We start from the raw sequence: 24,159 nt of genomic DNA, 5'->3' as shown, positions 1-24,159 counted from the left end.
ATATATATTATTTATCATTAATTTAATAAATTATTTATTTGTCTTTGATAACTTTTATTTATCATGATAATCATGAAACATATAAAAGAAATTAAGTCTAATAATCATGACAGCTGTGGTATTAAAAATTAGAAGTGGTTAAGAGAGCGATGGACTCAAAAAATTTGAGTAATAAAAATAAAAATATATAAAAAAATTGATACAAATATATTTATAATTTAAAACTAAAATTATATATATATATATATATATATATATATATATATATATCAATTAAATTTTCAAGAAATTGGCTAGCTCATAAAAAGTTAATTTATAATTATTATTAATTGGCTAGCTCATAAAAAATACCTTTGTAATGATCCATATTTTTAAAAATTTTAATATAAATAAATTATAATTTATTTTATTAATTTGAGTTCTTTATTTTTAGAAATTAATTTATTAAGATTTGAGTTTATATTAATTAAGATTATTATATAATTTTTTATAATAAAATATTTTATAAAATTAATTTTATGATAATAACTAGAGTTTAAATTAATTAAAATTTTTATATAATTTGTGTTATAATGAGATTTTTTAAAAAAAGATAAAATTATTATTATTGTTATTACCAGCTCTAATTAAAACAAAGATTTGTTTAATAATATTATTATTGAGTTCAAAATCTATTGATATGAATAAATATCGATACTCTTTGGTGAACTTAATTTTACTAATATTTCATTGTATATCTTTTATCATTATATTACTAATATCATTTATATTAATAACTCATATATATTTACCCCTATATATATTATGATTATCTATGCCAAGAATGTTTTGAATGGATCCTGTATTATAAATATTTCTATATTATCTTGTGACTGTCATTATATCTTCTGTTGATGTACGTTGACTTAATATTTTGTTAAAGAGAAAAATTTTTTCATAAAATCAACAACAAACTAACTACGATCAGGCTCATATTTATTAAATAATAGATAATAATTACTTAATTATTAAAAAGGCAAGTTATTAATACTCAATTTTTAGAATGATCTAAACATACTGAAAATTAGAATCTTATAACATTGATTTAAAATAATAAAAAATTAATTTATAATTATTATTTTTCTTTTGTTATTAACATGATTAAATACCAATTATCCTATACATGTTTTAAAATAAATATTTAAGTAGTCATTATACTTTACTAAACCACAATATAACGCTTTTCACGTAAAGAGAGAACTCTAAGCATATTCAAGTGAGTTTCTCCATTTTCACTAATCGCGCAAATAATAAATAGTAACTAGCAAAGTGAACCGAATTATTATTTCTCACTATATGATTGCTGAAGTGAGGCTAGTATTCCTTCTCAATCTATCTCATGTAAACAAATTAAATTTTACACAAATCACAGTCGTCGTTTGTTTTAGTGCGTGGTGCACTTTATAGATTGAAATTTTGATTATTATAGCCACTGTTCCTTTTAGTGGGTCTGATGATCATATATGCCGGATAACCCTTTGTGTCAGCTTTGATTTCTATATTGCATCATAACTTTTAGTCGTTTATGCATTGCCCTTCTAATAAATACAATTACGTAACATAATAATACCAAAATTATAGATAATCACGTATCAAAAAATAGAAACTATATATATACTGCAAATAATTTATATCAGCCAGCATTCAAGTACGGTACGTAGCGTCCTAGTAGCGTAGCTTTAAAATTGTGATTAAAATATATGATGAATTTGACTACGACCCCGTATACAAACACAGTCACATATAGGTGGATGAATTGCATTTGATTTATTTCCAAAATATTAATTATTAATTGGAGAGTCAACACTAACTCATCTCAATTCATATTACATTGCAAGAATAACTCATTCTGGTGAAGGCTCTTGCCCCATATCAGACACGCATTGCATGAGATGCGGTGGCTGGCTACATGTTCAAACAATAATATATATATTCCTTTTCGAATTTTATACATCTGATATACACGAGTTTGCTGGAATTGTTATCATTATCGTCCTGATGATTATATTATTTTTGACCATCCTACTTATTGTATAAAAATAATACCATACTGATCGGCCTTAGATTACAATCATAAAACACTGGGCGGGTTTATATTCATCTTAACAGTCTAATTAAGTCATGCATGGCTGGCCACAAATCACACTGTTTTTCATAACTATCACTTCCTCAAATAATATACTTAGCTTAATTGTCGTCCAGCTATATATGCTAACACGGTTGACTCGTTCATATACAAATACATATAAAATAAACTATTTAATTTCATTTGCAAAGTTCAAAATGTATATAATCTTGAATACCACAAGACCAACATTATCTTGATCTTGTACAGTTGTACTGTCCCAACCGTGTTGCGGGGCTATCTTTTATCATTATCCCATATATATATATATATTGATTATGTCACGTGTAAATTAAAATCAGTTATAAATATAAATACATGTTAAAATATAAATAAATATTAAAATAAATTAAATTATATATATATATTTATATATGAATATATTGATAACTAATTTTAATGGTTAATTTTAAGGTATATATATATATATATATATATATATATATATATATATATATATATATATATATATATATATATATATATATATATACACGTCAACTTAGACTTTTTTATTGTTTACTCAATTCCCCCCTCGATCGTGAGACTTCTGAAGGTTTTGGTTTTCGATTTGCATGACGACTTTTTTTCATTTGATGAATACAGCATGATATACGTTCTAGACTTTTTCATTAATTACTAATTAGAGTAATAGACTATATGTGGGTTTAGTTTAATGTTGATGGGATCAACAAACTTATTTGGTTTGTTTGGTGCATAGTGCTGAAGTGAGTTAAATTTGTTCATGAGTCAGTTTGAATTTGACTTGTTAATAATTCAATAAATTAATTTTGTAAGATGATAAACTATATTTGAGTCTGAAATTAAACTCATAAATTAAATGAGTCGAGTTTGACTTTAGATAAACTCAACTCATTAATTAGCACATATAATTATTAATACACATATCTTATATGTATTTAATCTATACTTTAATATTATATATATTAATGATATTAATTATTTAAAATTTTATATTTATTTTTTATATATAATTTTGATTTAGAATATAAATAAAATATTTATAATTTATTGATAGATAAATAATATATAAAATTGATCTTTTTAAATATTTTTTAAAATATATAAGTTATAATTTATTAATATAGAATATAGATTATATACCTATTATTTGAGCTAGCTCGTGAGCTTTTGGTAAGTCGAGTTTAAACTTAAGAAATATGCTCAATTGTTAATGAGTCGAATAGTGAACCAAACTCAATTTCTGTGAATTGAATTTAAACTTAGTCCAACTCAACTCAATTCGATTCAATTCCAATCCAATTAATGCATAGTAACGGTGAAAAGTGTGTTTAGGCAATGTCAAATTTCTCATGCATTTCAAGTGTCAATTCTGGTTCAACTCAAAGCAATTCAACTTGATTTATTAATTGTTGCCATTACATTCAATTAGCATTGCATCTAAATTAAAATGGAAAGTATCACTTTTTTTTTCAAAAATTTGGGATAGACATCAAAGTTATACTACAATTATTTTTTTGTCCTGTATTTGCGTCACAAATATTTAAATAAAAATCAATATTATGGCACTATTAACTCAATACAAAAACTATAAAGAAATTTGTAGCAACATACATAATAAATATTACATGTGACACTTCTCATAATATTACTACGTGGTAAAGTGGGCCGTTCCAACTAATTTTTTTTTGTCTAAGTCTGTTTTGTTAATTAAAATGGGTTTAAAATTTTAGCCCGTTTCACTTTATAGCTAATTGGCGGGTCAGTCGGCTAATCTCCTTGACTTTTTTTTTAAAAAATAAAATTCATTAAAATTAATTAAAAAATAATTATTAAAAAATCAAATACAAATAAAAATTAGTCGAATTATAATATAATTTTTTTAGTATTTTTTTAATTTTTAACTTCAATAAAATTGTTCAAAATAATATTTATCAATAGAATCATCTTTATTTTAAAAAATAAGTCACATAATTTGAGCAAATATACGGAATTGTAAAATAAAATAAATAAAGTTAATAACTAAAAAGAAGAATAAAAAAAAGTGTTTGAAAATTTTATAATTATTGATTTTATAATAATAATTACTCTTTTATTTAATAATAAAAAAAAATTTCAACCTGGCAGACTAACCTGTTTCGTCCTGCCAAAATCCGCCAATTTAGCGGTGTGGGCATGGAGAGCTCTAAATCCTAGGTCGACCCACCTTTTTTAGCGGGTTTAACGGGTTAAACCGATGTGTTCAACTCGTTTTGCCACCCCTATAATATGAATAAATATTAAAAAATAATAAAATTAAAGGATAATAGATATTGCTACTATTACTTTTGATAATACCACTTTAGACATAATTTTTTGCATTATATATTTACATGAATTTGTAAAGAAAAAATTAATATTATCAAGTAAAAATATCATTTTTTAATTTAAAAATAAAAAATAAAAGATTAAACTCATAAAATCACTACAAGAGACACGCCGAATAGCGGCGGTTCTTTTAGGGATTTGCGGCGATTTTTAACCGCTGCGAAACAAAATTCCAACGGTTCCACAAGCGTTGCCTATTAGGGGGTGGAGATTTAATTTTGCGGCGATTTTGGAAAACCGCTGGCACAACTGCAGCAAATCAGATAATTGATTTTGCGGCGGTTGCAAAACCGCCGCCATTCTGTCAGCGGATTTGAAAAAAATTGCGGCGGTTTAAAACCGCCACAAATCTACGTAGGATTTTTTTTAAAAAAAATGAGACAGTTTTGAACCGTCTCAATTTTATACCTGGACTTATAAAAAAACTGAATAACGGGAGGAATTAATTATGTACTCTATTTGCATTTATAACAACATATTGGTCCACCTATAAGTGAATCTATATACACTTTATTTGCATTTGTAAACAAAAAACAAGAATGCAATGCATTTATGTGTAGTACGCAAGAGTTACATGAATTCACATGAGAGAGAGAGGGAGAGATAGAGAGATAGAGAGAGAGAGAGAGAGAGAGAGAGAGAGAGAGAACGGGAAATCTAAGGGGTTTGTAAATCGATATCCAACAACTTCTGGTTGGAGTAAATCAGCTTCATCAACCTAGCGCTGGCACAGCCTCAAGCAGTTAGTGTCAAAAGCACTTGTCAATCTTCTCTGTTTGAAAACAGCTTCTTGAGCAGCCTTCAGAGCTTCCTTCTTCAACTTAGCCTCTTCATGATCTTCCTCCTGTTCACGCCTCAAAGCTTCAGCGGCTTCTTTCTCCTTTTGTCTCCGTACTTCTGCCTGCAAGGAGTGAAATTTTAAAATTAGTAATTACACCACATTCGAGTCAAATGTACAAATTAGATTTACATTTGCGAGACGATATACACATTCAATTCAAAGAGCATGTAGATTATCTGATCTACATGCAAACACCACCCCTTTCCAACCATAACCAAAATACTAGTGTGATATCTATTAAACAAATCTCAATTCTTCTCAATTGAATATCAAAAACTAACGATTCAAAATGCCACCTAGATTAATTAATTACAAATACATGTAAAAAAAAGTGCAATATCATTTCAACAACCTAGTTGATACAGAAAAATATAAAACAACAGGTATGTGCACAATAAGCAAGCCAATAAAAGCTTCTACCAAATATCAACTACCATCATGTATGAAACTTGTTTTCAGTTTTCAAGAATAAAGATGGAGCCTAAGAGGTAGCCATTTGGTAACTGTCATATTATTTTAAACTTCACCATAATCACATATGAAGATTACTTCTTGAAATATAGCATTATTCAGAGTTCAATAACCAGCATAATAGCATCAACAAAATTTGGCAAGGAATTAGAAAAAATACCATCTCCTTACCTATTCGCTTCTAGAATAGCAACATGTTTCTAGCAAGTTTTCGGGTGCGTATACCAGCAGTCCGCATCCATTTAATTGATCTACTCACTTTCAGTCTAACCTGAAAATGAGAGAATAAAAACCAAATATCATGAACTAACAAGAGGATGCGCAGAAACCAAACTGCCGACATAAGATATAGAACATATATGTACAAAGCATTCAATTCCCGAGTCCTGCTACTAGACACTTAGGTAGTAATATATAAGAGGTATAGCCTTCCATCAGAACCTACAACAATCATCTACAAAGACATTGGTTAATACTTTTATTGCTTGGCATATTATATCTTAAAGTTGTTAACAAAAGCAAAGTCTACAGAAATCCACATCACAATAGCCAATTCTAAAGCTCAAAAAAATAAACATGACAATATTAAGTTATGCAGTTAGACTAGTCTTCAAGCAAAAAACAAAAATCTTCCAAGTGAAATAAGTTACTGTAAAATGCCTAAATTACTAATACTTGATAATTTTATTAAATTCTGAAACAATATATATTCAATTTTCAGTGACAAGTATAATAAACAGTGTTGGATGATTCTTAGGTGCATGTATTGTATTTGAAGAAAGTCAACATATATTGGCTCTTAGGTGCATGCAAAAAATAGTGTTAATTCATATGTGAAGTGGTGAATAAGCTTGTACATACAACAATATAAACAATCACATGATTCTTAGGTGCATGTATTGTATTTGAAGAAAGTCCACATATATTGGCTCTTAGGTGCATGCAAAAAATAGTGTTAATTCATATGTGAAATGGTGAATAAGCTTGTACACACAACAATATAAACAATCACAGTTCTCAATCACTGATCAAATATTCTGCAGAATTTATTAATTCTCTATTTTCTTACCTTCTTATTAAGTTCTTCTTGATATCAAAGAGCTAAGGTCACGATTCCATTGCGGCTCTCGTTCCTTTCCGCAAGAAAAAAAGAAAAACAAAAAAGAAATAAGTAAGCCAAATATACTAAAATAGTATCTAATAATTTCAAAAATACCAAACTATATGATAATCAAAACTAAAATAGTATCTAATAAATTCAAAACAAAAATGCATTAATAGATAATTGAATTACCAAAAATGCATTTAGATGCAAAATGGCGTCAATGATGTTGGATTGATAAGTGGCTATTAAAGATAAAAGCCTACATCGGAAATGAAGTTTTTTATATTCAAGTTCGCTTCAAATAGCATTGTTTTTTAAAAAATCATAAAAAGAGAAAAAGTATTCTAAAAAAGGAAAAACTTAAAAAGAATACTTAAAGATGATAAGAAAAATAAGATTCTTACACCAGCAACTTTTACAACTCCTTTATGTGAACAAATCCCTGCTGCACTGGCAAAATTGTCCTATGACTACTACTACACTTACACTTATGCTCCCTTCAATTGCAACAAAAATCACATGTTAACAAATTCATTATTAATCAATAACTTGACTTACTGAATAGAAAATTCAACAACTGCTAATTTAATCAAATATCTCTTTCTTGAAGCAGCATGGTTATTAAGCTCTTAGTTACTAAGAAAAATAAGTTAAAATTCAAAGCTCATAAAAATAAGCTAATTCCAAGATCTAAAAAGGTAGAACCGCCATATTTGAGGAATCATTGTCATCATCCTCATCTATATTTTGGTCCTTCCTTACAAATTAATAATTTATTCTTAAATCAACATCAATTATTGCATTTAGTGAGAAGAAAAACAAATAATCATTTCATCAAACACCTGGAGTGCTTGAGAATTTGAAACAATTCAATTAAGAGTGACTAAAACTCATTGAACGTTGTTATATCAAATAGCAAAGCAATCACAATATGCGAATGAAAACCAAATAAATGAAGTGAAAAGACAAGGAGAAAGAGAACCAGAAACTAAACATATTAAAAGAGCAACCATTAGAGAGCAACGAACCATCAACTCAACATAATTATGCAAAAACTACAATAGATTAATTAAAAGACAGCAGATACCTACCATCAGCTGAGTCGAAGATCTCTCATTAGTGGTATCCTCAAGATAATTACAAACAAGTCCACATGATCAACAGAAAATTTAAGGAAGGCCATCTTGAGTGCAATTTCAATTGCAATAGATCCATTGCTAGAAAAATATGCTCGAGAAGCCCAACCTGCCCAAATACTAAGTACGATATTACAAGCATAATAATTAGCAAGCTTATGTAGTGCTCACATCATTATTGTCAACCAAAACCATAACAATTTCTCTTCAAATATCTCATGTTTACTAGAATTTCAAAGTCAAACAAATTGTCATATAATTGCTATATATAGATAGAGGTGAGCAGAAATAACGCTTTAATTTGAAACAATATTAATAACCACCAATAATATATAAACTTTCTTTTAAAGAGATGGGATTCAAGGCTTCTAGAGGCTTGAACTCATAAAAAAACAGCCTCTTATCACCTGAATACCCTGAGCCAAATCTGAATCAAAATAACCTGAAAGCACAATCTGAACCAAGAAGATATATAATGCATAATGCTGTTAATCCAGCAGCAAAAAAAATTTTTCCAAAAAAATTTCCTTTCCCTTTTGGGTCAGCATAATCCAAGCCTAAAAGACAGAAAAACATAAACAGGAGAAATTAAATTGAAGAGGCCACATCTATGATAAGCTAAGCAAATCCAATGGCATGAAATAAACTACAGAAAGTTTTAGAACTAATGAATCTTCAAACACCTTATGATTATGCAGTCATATACCAGCATTCATTCTATCATAGATTAAGGTGTTGAAAAAGGCAAAGCCTTCGCTCCAATTTTCAAATTGATTGTAAAACTCAACTAGTAAATTTGATTTGGAAGACATAGGAGTGAACAAGTTCAAGCATTTCTAAAAATTCATTTAGAAAGCTTACCGAAATCACTGCTTCTTCTTCTTCCACAAGAGAAAAACATCAGTCTCCTCGTATGCATATTCAGGATGCAGGTGGTCATGAGGGACCTTCTCGATATCCAAACCTCATCGCACATCTCCCAGAACCTCTTGTGCGCCTCCAGAGACCTCACCTGGTACCCGAGCAACACAACGCCGTCTTTAGACACCAAAGCTTCCAAGGAGAAATCAAGTGCTTCATCGACTCCTCGATGTAAACCATGTCTGTCCCCCAAACCACGTCAAACAACGGGTTAAGTGCCTGGATTTGATCCTTATTGTTCCATTACAACATGGAGTGCTTCAGATTCTTGCGTAGCACGGGCGTGTTCACCTTCAGGTTGCGCTTTAGCGCCAGCATCACGGGGAGAGGAGGGGCTTCTGTAGCACAGGCTTGTTATACATGTAGAGTAGAGGGGAACGGTCATGGCGATGAGAAGAGGTTGGGTCGGCAGAGAACAGGGGTTCGCCCCTTCGACTCTCCTTTTCGTGGGTTCCCTGCTATATATTTTGGGTAATCTGAACTGATTTGGGGGAAATTGGATTAGGGTTAGTGGCGGGACTTCATGGAATCGACACTAATCCAAGTTGATTCTGCGTCACGTTGAATAGATCGGATATCAATCACAGCTATCTTAGCAAACTGCAGCAGATAAAGAAACTGCAAGCAATTTGTCGCCGCTATCTTCCGTGTTTCCTGTAGTGAATGTATAGGATAGTCTTGTAATCTTGTTCGCTCCACATCATTATTACGTTTCTATATCTATTAGTATACATGATCTATGATCTATTATGTATTTTAACAGAATAAAAGTGAAGATAATATTAGAACACTTTTAAAAATATTTTAATCAAAACTAGTTTTATAAAAATGAATTAATACTTGTAAACGCTAATCTAAGTGCACACGGGCCACGACATGTTTCATAGGTGGATGTCTATGGTAAAGTTGTCAATTTTAACTTTTCGTAAAGACCCGACGTTTTTCATTTTGTGGTTGTTATTGATTTAAAAGCGTATTACTAAAAGTGTTGCTTAAAAAGAAAGTGTTACCCTTAATCGTTAACTTGGCTTTGATACCAATTTTTTCAATTTCGACTTTTCTCTTAATTCTTTTTTTCGAAATTTCTACTAACTCTTCGAATAAGTTTATAATTTGTATAGATTCAATAATTTGCAACTTCATAATCTAGAGTATTTAACCATTTCTGTAATTTCTCTTGTATTTGTTAAATGATTATTTATTACTAGTTCTTGATGTAATCTTTTATTTGTTTATAATTTCTTAAATCCTTAAAAACTTCTTTTATTTTTACACTTTCTCTTGTTAATTATCTTTTCAATTTCCTTCTCCATCTTTTCTTTCAACAGTTTTAATCGTAATATGGTTTTCCAGACATTTATAAATTTCCTAGATTTAATTTTAACTTATTTATATTTATTCTTATTTCTATCCTTTTTATTATAAGGTCATCAATTTCAATCTGTAGATTATGTAATTCTTTTTTATACTCCTCTATTTTATTTTTTTAATTTTTTTCGCCATTTTCCGTTTTATTTTATTTTCTAGTTTTTCAATCTTTTTATGTCTCATAAGTTAGGTAATCTTATTATAATTCCTAAAATAGTTTTTGTTTATCATTATTTATTTTAGAATTTCTGCAAACTCTATCATTAATTCATCACTATTTTCCAGAGATTCTATTAATTTTTCTAACTCTTCAACTTCCTTTTTTAACTTGTTATAGATTATTTTTAGAGCTTTAAATGCTCTTTGATTTATTTCAGAAAACTGCAAATAATTCAAACGATTTTCTCTTTCAAAAAGCTCTTATTTCTTATCTTGATAAGTTACATATATTTCTTCCTTATTTCTTGTCATAATTTAGTATTTAGGGTTTCATTTAATTTTTCGACCTTTTTTGTTAATTCTTTTATTTCAGAGTTTTCTTTTTTAATTTTTAATTTAGATAAACTTAAAGGACTATTGATTTTAGATTCTCTTATTTGAAAATTTGATGAAACCGATCTTTTTGATGGTTCTTTTAATAATAGAACTGGGTTTTCAATAGCTTTATATTTTGGTATTTCTGTTTTTACAATTTTCTGAAATAATTCATCAACATAAATTCTTTCTCTATTTTTAAATATTATACTATGATGACTATTCTTTAAAGCATAATTTATTGCATATGTAATTGAAATGGTTCATCATCTTGTTCCATTAAACTTTTTCTATGAAATTTATAAGCTAAACTTATAGATCTACCAAGATTTTCAGTTGATACAGGTATGGCATATCCAAGATGGGCATTAAATTTAACATTTACATTTGCCAAATTTCCATGAACAATTCCAATTATTTGATCTATTAGGTTATCAGTAATTCTTTTATCACAGATTGCTAAACTTATTAGTGAATTAATTTCTTTCATATATGTAGATTTAATTAAAACTTGTATAGTACTAATATGAATCCATCCAATTTTAGATCTTTTCTGTTGATCCTTAATTTTCTCAATCTGTTTACTTAATTCTTCATCATTTATCAAGGCTATTTCAAGTTCTCCATTAGCAGATTTTATTTTTACAGGGGCTTCAAGTTGAATTTTTCCATAGTATATTATATTTTTTCTATTAAAAACTTCTTTTAAAAGACTTTGTTTATTAAAATTTTCATTTGATTTGAGATTTAGTTCTGTTTTTAGAACAGCCTGTTTTTCTTTATCTAATAAAGCAGTTAATCTATAATAATCAGATTCTTCCGTTAATTCTAAGCTTTCTAAATAATTCATAACTAAGAGATTAGGATAAAGGCGTACCTTTCTGGAGAAAAAACTTCCTTTATTTAGTATATTTTACATAAGACGTTTTTATCTCCAGAGGGGAGATTGTAGATATTAACTCCAGAGGGGAGTTTAAAACTATTTTTTCCTAAGGGAATTCTTTTGTCAGACTACAGAATCGCCTCGGCAGCTTCCTCCTTGCTCTCCTAGCATATGAGTACTCTTAGCCTTCTGCTTTCTGTTTTCTGATACCTTCTACAATTGCCTAAGTAATCTATTTATAATGGTTGGGTCTGATGGACAATTCCCATCCTTACCCTTCTTATGACGTCATTGCTTACGTCATTGTTTATTATCTTGCACCTGCTACATTGTTGGTGCTCTATGACCTAAGCGCTTACATCATTATGCAATAATGTTGAGGGATGCTTCAAATGCGCTGTCCTCTTCTTTTATCATGTGGGTGGATGCACTGTCTTCTTTTTTTATCATGTGGGTGGATCTCATTTCATTATTGCTTTCTTCAGATATTTCTGAGACACACAGCTGGCACTTGTGGTCTTCTCTGTCTTTTATCAAATAGCAGAGATTCCTTTTTATCCCTTCAGGGAGCTTTTCTAAGAGTCCGGATAGATTGTAGAATGCAGATTCAAATTCTACCAAAAGTCTCATCTCTCTTTCTTCAATTTCATTTCTTTTACTGGACACAAGCAGAGTATTTCTGCTTTTATAATTAATTCTTGTATGAGATTCCCTTGTTATCTTTTGAGTTCTTTCAAAAACCCTTGCTAATGTGCTGGCTAGTCTTCCTTCATGACTGTAGATTGTTAAATCTTGAACCTGATCGATTGGTTGAAAGTTTCCTGGGAAGACGGATATGAATATTACTTGGTGTGCTGGAACCAAGCATTCTTCTTCTTCATTAAAAATAGGTTGACTATTTGTAAATTTTAGGGATATATCCCTTGGATTTACATTGTCAATCATATTTTTAAATCTCTTTACTCCATCAACCAATCCTGCAGGAAACTCACTAATAATTTTTAGATCATTAAAAATTAAAATTGTATCAATTAATCCATATTGGAAAAACTGATAAGTGTCAGATGGGGAAGCCTCTGGAAAAATAACCAGCTTTGTTAGCTGTTCTTTGGCGATGGGATAGTATCCCAAACTCGCCCTTTTTTCTTCAGTCCAATTCAAGACTATGTTAAGGGTTTCTCTGAGATTTGATCTACAGACCCTTTTCTTTTTCTTGATCTCAGCCCTTGTAGGAATGTTTCTTATTATTCCTGTTCTTTGAACTGGAGCTTTATCTGCTCTTTTTAGGGTTTGCTCTGGATGAAGAGTTTCATATTCCCTGAAGGATTCCTTTGCCTCTTCTAGTGTTAAAAATCCTCCTTTATGAACTATCTTTGATTGATGTGTAAATGGCGCTGCTTTTTCTCAGGCATCATATATTCCTTTCATGGGGCCATTATAATGACATAATATTTTTTGTCTTGTGTGGATTTTTTAATAATTTCAGCAATTGTTTTATTTTCTGATAATTTTCCTTCACCTGGTTTGTCCACCATGCTTGCCTGGCTGAACTCTGATGGTTTTGGTTGTTGTGTTAATTTCGTTGCTTCGATGGCCTTCTTGAGGGATTGGATCTGTCTCCTTATTTGTTGACAATGCTTGCATTCTTCGAGTTCTTGCTGATATTTTTGAATTTCTTGATTTAATGCATTGTAGACGAACTCCATTCTCTTGTCAATGTATCTGCAATAATATTTTTGTCACCCTTAATATATTCAATTTTTATTGGATATTGTAACAAAAATAATTGCCATCTTACCAATCGCCCATGATTATAATCAACTTTTAAATTGTATCGAATGAAACCTGTTAGGTAACTTGAGTCTGTCCTTAATGTAAATTCTTTGGGTAGTAAATCAATTTTTCATTTTTTAAGAGATTTAATTGCTGCTAGAGTTTCTTTTTCATGAGTAGTATATCTCTATTCTGTTGGAGTAAAAGTCCCTGAAATATACCTGCAAAGTAATTTCTTTGGGGAATATTTAGAATCTAGTGATTCTTTTTCTTATTCTAAACTTTTTATAGCTTTCTTAGCTTTTAGACATCCTGACCAGGTTATGTCTGAAGCATCTGTTTCTACTATTAAGTAGTCATTTTCTACTGGAATATAAAGTTCCGGAAGCATTTCACATAATTTTTTGATCCTTTGAATTTGCATACTATCTTTTTCTTCCCATTTCCATTCTTTTTTAGTACTTATTTTTGGAAATAAGTTTTTTGTGTATTCTGTTATATTCTTTAAAAATCCTTGATCAGAAATATAATTTATACACCCTAAAAATCTTTGTAATTGTTTTCTATCTTCTATTTTATTAGGAAATAAATTTACCTTTTCTAAAATATTTGGTTGAAGTTTTAGCTTTCCCTGAGTGGATAAATTTAACCCAAGAAACTCTATTTCTTGTCTTGCAATTTTTGCTTTCTTTTTGCTAAGAACTAATCCTTTTTCTTTACATCTTTCTAAAACTATTAATAATTTTTGAAAATGATCTTCTTTATCCTGTTTTGTAAAAATTAATATATCATCAATGTAAACTAAAATAAATTCATTTAATTCTTTTAGATTTTCTTCCATAAATCTTTGATAGATACCTGGGACTTGTTTTAATCCGAATGGTAAAACATTCCATTCATAGAGCAACACACTTGTTGATTCTTTTGTTGGACAAGTAAAAGCAATTAATTTCTTTGTTTCTTCATCTAAACGAAGTTGCCAATATCCTGATTTTGCATTGAAAACCAAGTTGCTCCCTTGATTTTTTCTAAAATAGAATCTTTTCTAGGAAGTTTATGAGCATCACCAACAGCTGCTTCATTCATTTTCTTATAATTTATTACCATTCTTCGTTTTCCCCTTTTAATTTCATTATTGTTTTCGACATAAAAGGCTGGAGCCGCATGAGGACTTTTACTTAATCTTATAATTCCTTTTTCCAAAAGATCTTTACATTCTGATGAGAACTCTTCTCTATCTCTTGCGGAATAAGGAATTTTATTTGGAACATTTATTTCTTTTGTAGGATCTTTTAATTTAATGCTTACTAATTCTTTATTTGTATTTTTAATATCTAAAGGATTTTCAGCGCAAACTTCATCCAAAAGTTCTTCTATCTTTATTTCAAGATTATTTTTTGGGATATTTATCTGAAAATATAAATTCAAATAACATGTTTCTAATATAGAAAATATTTTAAATTTTAAAATCTTATCTATAGTAGTAGTTGGTATCTTTATACGTTTTGATTTTTGATTTATTGAAGAATCGTATGGAGCTTTTAAAACTATATATGTTAATTCTTGAATGAAAGGATGATATAGCTTTAAAAAGTTATTTCCTATGATAAAATCCATCCCAGAATCTATCATATATATGGATGGAACAATAAACCTATAATTTTGAATAAATATTTCAACCATTTTTGCTTTTTGGTCAATTTTATGTATTGATTTGTCAGCTATTCTAACTCTTAATGGTTTCTTTAATTTTTTCCAATCAAGTTTTATATTTGTACTAACAAAGCATTGTGTTGCTCCAGTATCTATGAAAGCATTTATAAACTTTTCTGTTATTTTTATAGTAATAAATGTGGCATTATTGCTCAGTCTCTAAGTCTGTTTCTAAGACATATTCAAAAATATAGTCTAAGTTATCATCTGATTCTTCTAATGGTTCCATGAAACAGGACTTAGCAATTTCTAATTGTTTGGTAAGGTCTTTTTTATCTTTCTTTTTTGGACATTCATTTGCATAGTGTCCTTCTTCTTGGCAATACCAACACTTACAATTTTCTTTTTTATTTGGGCAGTAGTTATTTTTTTGTTTTTTATTGTTATTTCTTTTTCTAAAATACCTATTTTTTCTCCAGTTTGAATAGTATTTTCTTTTTCTAAATTGATATTTTCTTTTTCTTTGAAAATTTTTATTAAGACCATATTTTTGAGGTATTTCTTCATTATCCTGACAGCAAATTCTAATTATATTTTCAAATATTTTTTGAGTTGCTTCTTGCATACAACGTTCTTTTATTTCCTCTCTTATTGCAGAAGTTGCTCCGCCAAAATTATTTTCAATTGTTCCTCTATTTATTTCTCTTATAAATCTTCCTATTATAAATTCATTAGCAGGGTGTGGAAGTTTTGTTATATACATACTAAGATAATGGTTTTTATCTTCTTCTTTTAGTTTATAATAATGTATTCTGTATTCACATATGTAAGATTCTACATTACATAAATCATATATTTGAATATTAGCTAAATGGTTTTTTGCTTCTTGATACTCTTTGTTATAGACTTCTTGTCTATGATCTATAATATTTTTTCCAAAAATTTTTTTATACAGAATCATCATTATATGTAATATCTTATCGTAAACTGTTGTTTTTGTTGCTAATTCTTCTATTATTTGGTTTTCTATTGATGTCATATAATCTCTTACAGTTCCTTTAGTATGAAACCCTATATAATTCCAGATATCTCCTCCAGACAATTCACTAAGTTTTGGATTAGTAAAGACCTCTAATAAGAAGGAATTCAACCAGTTCTCGAAAATTTCTTTTTCATTCTTTTTACAGTCTAAATCAAGCATTCTTTCTCCTTCCATTTCCTAGATTTTAGGAACGTATTTTGATGGTATTTTTGTATACTTTGAATTTTTATTTATAAATCCTTTTTTAAAAGCATAATTTTCAAAACCTGTTTCTCATTTAAATTGAGATTGATTATCCTTAGATGTTCTAGCTTCACTTTTTACTTGTATTGGAACTGCTAGTTCTTCATCACTTGAATAATCTAGGATGTGTTCTTCATTTTCTATATTTTCAGAATTTACTAATTCTTCTTCTATTTGAAATTCTTGTTCCATAATATTATTTTCTTGAGCCATTTTTAATTGTTTAAAAAGCATTGTAAATTCTTCTAATTTTTCATCAATGTTCATAATTTAAATTGTGATTTTACTTTTAGTTTTGTTATGTTGCCTATATTTTGAATTTTTCCTTCTTTGGGATTCTCTTTCTGAAAATATTTATTTAATATCTGTTTTATTTCGTTTATATTAGGTTCCTCTTTTTCCTTATTTCTTTAAAATTTTATGGATACTAATATTTCTTCAAGTATATCTACTATAGAATTTAATTGTGGGTTAAAAGTATGATAGAGATGTGGGGAATCATTAGTTTTTGATCTATCAATTTTGATAATTTAATTATTTCTTCTCTTAAATCTTCTAATTTACTTTTTTTCATTAAGTAACGCTTTTTCTTATAAAAGGCTACGGTTTTAAGTGTTATATAATTAAAAGTGTGATTTTAAAATGTATGGTTTAGATTTTGCCACGTAGGCGTCTTTAGAAAAAGTTGTTTTTGGGATCTTTATGTGAGTGGTGCTTGTTTCATATGGTTGACGCAATACTTGAAGAGAGCAATAATCCTGTGTGTATTTTTCTTTTTTTTCTTTTTGGTCAAGTACCCTTACACACTATCAGTATCATGTGTTGTATTTAGCGCAACACAGCATAATGTTGTGTTGAACTCTTCCCATAAAAAGATAATTAACAAGGGTTGAAGCCTCTTATAAAGGAATCTGGCCCATCAAGGCCCAATAGCCATGAAACAACAATTGCAAAAGTGCTTGCTAAAATTGAGTATCAACGAACATTGACTGCTGGACTGTGATATTGCTACTTCTTTTGGTGCTTTTGGTCCTGCACAGTTCACATCTTCTGTGCCCAAGAGATTCCAAAAAAGAAAATAGAGAGATATAGTTGATCCCAGATTTTGTATTCCATGAAAATCCACTAATTTTGGACAAAAATATTCCACTAATAAGAAGTCTTTAAATTAAAATGTAGTTTTATCAACCAAGTTGGGTTGGTTTTAATAGTTAACTCACTGATCCACTTAAAATATTCGTACAGAGCTATAATTTTCTTATCAACTTCGCTCATCTCACTGTGCTTAGGCCGTGTGATGAAATAGTGCTGAAAAGTGAATGAATGCTTGCTATAACAAAGTTAAGGATACTACGGTAAGAAATGTTATCGATATTGGGATCATATAAATTTGGGAGGCACCATTGTGAGGTCTTGTAGGAGGAGCTCCATTATGAATAGGAAGAACATTGTTTTTTGGAAGTGAAGTGGGTACAAATTGAAGGAATGCATCAGCCATTACCTGCCCAAGATGAACTTGGGCCTGGGTGGTAAGGTGAAGCCCATCAGGCCCAAGAGGCAAGCCCTTTGCGTCGACAGTTCTCAAGTTGAGGAGGTCCATATCAAGCTGAGCTTCTCTTACTGTGTCTATGTAAGGGCCTTCTCCAGATGCCAAAGCTACCTGCAATCGCAAATGGGAATGCTGAGTGCACGAACTTCAATTCATACCCCCAAAAAGTGAAGAAAATGATATTCCATCAGACTAATAACAACTAACAAGTGAGTATGGTAATTGATAACGACGCTTTCACTCTCTTGGTTTTAGAATTTAGATTTAAGCTGACTATAGCTTAATGGCCCAACAAAAAAAAGGTCACTATACCTTAAAATTTGTATCTGTAGTCTACAGTAATCAGAAAGCCTAAACTGATATCTTCACTAAACAAATAGAGAAGCAAAATTACTTAAAAAAAAAGTTTAGCATTGTGATTTAAGTAGTATTTTTTAAAAATGTGGATAATTAATATATTTTTTTGGATATAAATATTACAAATCTGAGAGTTATATATATATTTTATAAAACTGACTTACCAATTTGTTTATTCCTTAAAAATTTTTTTTTTAACCCATACAAATCTAAAATTCAGATTTTTTAAATTCATTGTTGGAAAATAATTATATATAAAATTATGAATATTATTATATAAAACAATTTTAAATATTGTCTTCTTAATATTACTGTTTGAAAAATTACTATTCATAAGTATTTTCTTTATATTTTTGGTGTCTTAATTTTTTTTTGTCTCTGACATTTTCTTTATATAATCATTAATTAATATAGCAGAAATACTTTAGATTTCTTAAAAAAAAAAAATAAAAACGTTGAATAAACTGTGAGGAAAAAAGAAATAATCGGAGCATATTATAAATTGGATAAGAATATTTTGGGTCGGTGGGGGGAAATTACTGGTACTAAAATATGAACACAAGTCCTAACCATATATATACGAATCGAATTTAATATAAGTTATAATTAAATATGCAATTTTATAGTTACACGCGGTCTTAGACATGCAGATTAAAGACTTAAATAAAGAGCACGTTGACAAAAAATATAAACATGCAGATTAAAGACTTAAATAAATAACATGCTGACAAAAAATAAAAAATATGTTAAAAAATTAATTTTTTAATTAATACTAATTAAATTTTTTAATTTTTTATTTATTTTAAATTCTTAATTTTTAATTTTAAATTTTTAAAAAATAATATTTTTATAATTAAAAAATTAATTAATTAATATTAACTAACTAACAATTATTTCAAATACTTTCTTAAGGAATAAAAAAAAAAGCGCACCCACCGGTAGGCATGTAAATATATCATTCACTAAGTGCCTAATATAGCACGGAGGAGTTAGGTTATGCTACGTGTATATTAAAATTAGCGATCAAAGTTAGCTATTAGTATAAAATATATATTAAAATAAAAATATATATTAAAAATAAATTAAACTAAACATATATTTATATACAAATATATTAGTGACTGATTTTAGTAGCTAATTTTGATATAGAGATAGGATTTCTCAGAGAGTTATTTGGAAGTTGAAACTTGGTCAATCTTGGTTGGAGTATGTCAATCTCATGAATGTTGAGTAAATGTACAAACACTACTATATGATGCAAGAGATAACGCGTAAAGCACCACCTAACTATTAGTATTTGGAATGCCCTTCATAAAGTAGAGGAGCATTCTTTAGGAATATTTTTCCTATACCAGTCACTTCCTAATTAATTATTTGTCCTACATTCATTGACAAAAGGACCCTAACAAACAATTTACTATTGAAAAAGAAAAAGAAAAAAAAAAGTACCTGAATTATAGGAAGCAATGGAGAGTTAAGATCAGCACGAAGATCCAAGAAAAACTTGGCAAGTCTTGTTCGATAAGATTGGGCATCACTGAGAAGCAAAGTATCAGACTCACCTTGATACCAAAGCAGAGCTTGAAGGGCACCACCACCTTGCAACGAAGCCTTAACCCTCTTCATCATGCGCGTGTAGTGCACTTTCCCGCGTTCCCACTCGCTTATGTTTGTGCCTCCGATTGCACATGGCACCAAACCGACCACACCGAAACCCGGTCGCTTTTCCAAGATCGTGTTCGCGAACGCCATCCCCGGTCCAACTCCATTCGTCTTCGTCACATCGATGTCCGCGTGGAGTGGCTCTTGCGCTTCCATCCATTCCAGCTTCGCGTTCAGCCGCAAAATCGACGGCTTCGGTTGGCTCTCCGGCGGAACCACACCATCCCATGTTGCCGTTGTTTCACTGACTCCACCTCGTCCTGCCATGTTGCTCTGTCCCGCAAGTATGAATATGTTTTTGTACTGCTCCGACGTCACCCGCCATGGTTGAATCGCAAACACAAACAGCAATGGCAACAGGGAAGCCATTATTGGGTTGAACTTGAAGATGGTGGAGACAGACACGGCTTTACCCACGCCTCTCTGTGATTTCATTTCTTTTATTTATATATGCCCATATCTAAAGCACAACAGCAATTCCTTAATTACTCCTAAGATACTTCTTTATCCTTAATCATAATATAATTATTATATTTGCAACTTGTGTAAGAAGCATCCCCTGGTCTACTTTTCCAACAATTTATTAGGGAAAAAAGAGATACTAACCTCTTGAACCAGTACATTTACACATAATTGGTTACTCTTTCCTTTTTTTTAGTTCATCATCATCTAATTGAGGATCTCAATTGTTTGTATTTTTTAAGCCAATACAACTAGACAAGGATACCCAACAACCAGGAAAAATAAAAATGAAAACTCATGGAAGTAACTACTTTAATTATAAACTATAATCTATCGTGTTTTTCACGACTTCTTAGTTTATGTTGAATAGTCAATCTGTATGTAAGTCTTATTTTGCATATAGTAGATTGGAGGAGACTTGGAGTTTAGTATGAAAATGAAAGTTAATTGGACCAATAATTTTTTTACAACATATTGAATTATTACGAAATAGTGGTTTTTTTGGTTGATAACAGTATTACGAAAATATAATTTTTTTTTAAATTATATTAATTTTGTTCTGGTATTATATGTTATTATATATTATGTCACAAGATTTATAAACTCAAATTACTTTTATACAAATATGGTAAGAGACAAAAATTTTCGTCGGTTTAAATAATAAATTTTTTAGTTATTATTTTTACGTAAAATTTTAATTTTTTTATTAATAATTAATTTTAATAGTCATGATCTAAAACTTAAAAGAATTTAATATGTATATTTTTATATTTGATTAAGTATTAAGTCTTTTACACAAATAAAAATAATTAATTTTTATGTTTATTATTTAAAATGATATTTTTACTCTCTATCTCTATATATAAAAATATAATTATATATTAGTATAAAAAATCTTATATTGATAGTTATAAAATTAATTCAAAATTATTTTTTTAAAAATAATTGAATCTTGATTTTAATTATTAATTATAATATTAATATTTTTTAAATTATATATAATAAATATTTAAAAAAATTAATGATAAAGTTTTAAAACTAAATAAAAATATAAAAAAGTATGTATATAATAATAATAATTTTTGTGAATAATATTATGAGATTATTATTAATTATATTTAATTATAAATTTAATATATTTTTTATAATTTTATGAATTTATTTGAATTATATTATTTTATTAATTTTATTTTTTATAAAACAGAAATGTTGAATAAGACAGAGAATGAGAGAGTAGAGAGAGAGAAATAGAAAAGAAGAAGAAAAAGAAGGAGAGAGGAAAATTAACTGGAGAGAATATTTTAATTATAATGAAAAAATATTTTATCATATATTTTGATTTGTTAAATTAGTAATATAAAATATACGTTATAAGTTATATATAGAACGAGAAGGATAAAGAAAAAAAGAGAAAAATAAATAAGAAGATAGAAAAAAAGAATTTATTAATTTTAAAAAAATTATTTTATTTTAATTTTAATAAAAATGTTACGTGATACATTTTGGATTATAAACTAGTTATATAATATAGTTATATTTTAATTTTAATTTAATTTTAATTATAATTAGATAATGTTATATTAAATATTTTAATTGTTAATTTTATAATTAATTATTGATAATAATATATAAAAGAGATAAAATAAATAAAAAATAAAAAAATAATTAAAAAAATAATTTTAATTATAATAAAAAATAATATATAATATATTTTAGTTATAAAATTAGTAATATAAAATAGATAAAAAAAAAACCATACCAAGTCGAGGAAGATTGAAAATGCCTGCTAAAACCAAACATGATATGGATTGGACGACCTAATACCGGAAGTCTGGAAGATTTTAACTTTTAATTTAGGTGTTTATTATGTACCTAAAACAAAGTTTTGACATCTAATTGTCAAAGGATGTTAAATAATTAATATTTAATTTAAAATATAAAAATTAATAAATTTTAAATATTTAAAATTTATTATAAAAAATAAATTGGTAAAAATTCGATACCAAATGATGGACACTAGAAAATTGGCTTTGAATTTATTTTTATAAAAATATTATGTACATATAAAAAATTAATTATAAAATTAGTTATTATGTATTTATATATAAATATATATAATATTTAATTTATTATATATATATATATATATATATTATATTTTAATAAATATTTTATACAAATAATTAATTAAGTGACTAATTTTTTATATACATATAATATAATTTTAAATATATTAGTGGACATATTAGTGCAATGCACATGACAATGCTATTGGTAATAACTGATGTGCCAAAAACGAATTAATATTCAAAATGATCCTTGAAAATTGTTGGTAGTTTCAAATCGATTTTTAAAATTTTAATTGACTCAATTTGAACTCGCAAGTTTTAATAAGTGACTCACGTTAGCCCTTCTGTTAATTTCTATTAGCGAAATACTTACCTAAAATGTTAAGTGACACATGAGCCTGACACTTAACCTTATTAAACGGCGTCGTTTCTTCTTTGGCGCGTAATTTTTCTTCGGACGACATCGTTTTAACTGTTTTGGGACTAAAATTCAAATGCACTTCATCACCTATGATCAAATCACTCAAACAAAAAAACTCTTTTTCTTTTTTTTCATTCTCCTGCATCCACCATATTGTGGAAGATCAATGTCGCTGCTACTTTAGGTCACCGATAATATTCATCGCACACGTTCTTGTTTGCTAGGAGGAGGAAGAACAACTTACGCACCATTGTTTCTCTCAAAAAAATTAGTAATACAACCATTTTACGTTTGGGTTTAATATTATGTTTTGTGTCTTCTCTTGATTGGGATTTACAAGTCATTGATTTCATTATTTGATGTTCGAATGGATTGGATTTATTGACTTGCTAAATTTTTTTATTATTAATTAAATAAATTTGACAAAAAAAGCTTCTTCTCTCTTTTTTTTTAATTTTTATTTTGGAGATGGAACAATATTTGTATTAAAAAGAATTTGGAGGATTCTCCTCTACTTCATAAATTAAAATTTAATTTCTTTTTTTTTGTAATATTTTTGGGCGTGCTTCAATTTCTGCTATCAATCAATAGTAATTTATGTTATTTTCTGAAATGAAAAAAGAAAAAAAGATTTCAAGCTTTTGAACTTTTGCTATCAGAGCAATCAAAATAGTGTTACTTCAAGGGTTTTATCCGTGCTTTTTTGTTTGTATTTTGTGTTTCAATTTAACTTATGCTATGAATTCATTTTGTTGAATTGTCTTGACATGTTTGTACTACAAATACAATTGCAATCATAATATGGTCTCTATTCACATTACTAAGTTCTTCTTCCGATTTTATTTATGTTTTTAATGATAATTATTGTAGTTAGGAATGGCGAATACTTTGTCAACACTGTGGTCAAGCATACGATGCAAAGGAATATGATATGATGGGAATGTACTTTCAAAGATAATAGATTGTTTTGTTCCTAATTTCACTGATTTTTCTTCCGGTGTTCATCTTCACACCCCTAATGTTAAGCCTCTTGGACCAAGAGAAAACCATAGCATAAATGGCAGGAATTATTTCATTTTGGTCGATTCTTATCATGTTTGCCTTTATGGTACCCTTTACTATCCATTTCACTCCCATTGTCTATATGGTAATTCCT

The 24,159-nt window shown here is 28.4% G+C and overlaps 1 protein-coding gene and 1 long non-coding RNA gene across 5 annotated transcripts; both read right to left on the bottom strand.

Annotated features, from left to right (window-relative positions):
* Nucleotides 1-4,951: 4,951 nt before the first annotated feature.
* LOC112706473 (uncharacterized) lies at nt 4,952-9,738 on the bottom strand. Of its 4 annotated transcripts, XR_011864628.1 has the most exons (7): nt 8,928-9,738; nt 8,022-8,175; nt 7,335-7,427; nt 7,120-7,189; nt 6,895-6,958; nt 5,997-6,096; nt 4,952-5,414 (listed from the first exon to the last, which is right to left on the bottom strand). It is a non-coding gene; the product is annotated as an uncharacterized lncRNA (long non-coding RNA). The 4 variants fall into 4 exon arrangements; XR_003155767.3 differs by lacking the exon at nt 7,120-7,189 and having other exon boundaries at nt 8,928-9,717; XR_011864629.1 differs by lacking the exon at nt 7,120-7,189 and having other exon boundaries at nt 8,022-8,186; nt 8,928-9,585.
* Nucleotides 9,739-17,627: 7,889 nt separating this feature from the next.
* Nucleotides 17,628-20,859, bottom strand: LOC112706472 (probable carbohydrate esterase At4g34215). Its single transcript, XM_025757779.3, has 2 exons — nt 19,839-20,859; nt 17,628-18,143 (listed from the first exon to the last, which is right to left on the bottom strand). Exons 1-2 carry the CDS (start codon nt 20,484-20,486, stop codon nt 17,814-17,816), a joined length of 978 nt encoding a protein of 325 aa, XP_025613564.1. The 5' UTR covers nt 20,487-20,859; the 3' UTR covers nt 17,628-17,813.
* Nucleotides 20,860-24,159: the final 3,300 nt, after the last annotated feature.

The sequence above is a fragment of the Arachis hypogaea genome, chromosome 8 (genome assembly GCF_003086295.3).
Source record: "Arachis hypogaea cultivar Tifrunner chromosome 8, arahy.Tifrunner.gnm2.J5K5, whole genome shotgun sequence".
Taxonomy (NCBI): Eukaryota; Viridiplantae; Streptophyta; class Magnoliopsida; order Fabales; family Fabaceae; genus Arachis; species Arachis hypogaea.
Note: the sequence above shows the minus strand (reverse complement) of the source record. Positions and strands in the feature narration are given on the sequence as shown.

What these genes read in the sequence shown, in the direction of transcription:
- LOC112706472 (XM_025757779.3), bottom strand. Translation starts at nt 20,486, where the DNA reads ATGAAATCACAGAGAGGCGTGGGTAAAGCCGTGTCTGTCTCCACCATC. An exon ending in CATTGCTTCCTATAATTCAG is followed by an intron (nt 18,144 to 19,838) that starts GTACTTTTTTTT and finishes TTGCGATTGCAG; the next exon opens with GTAGCTTTGGCATCTGGAGA.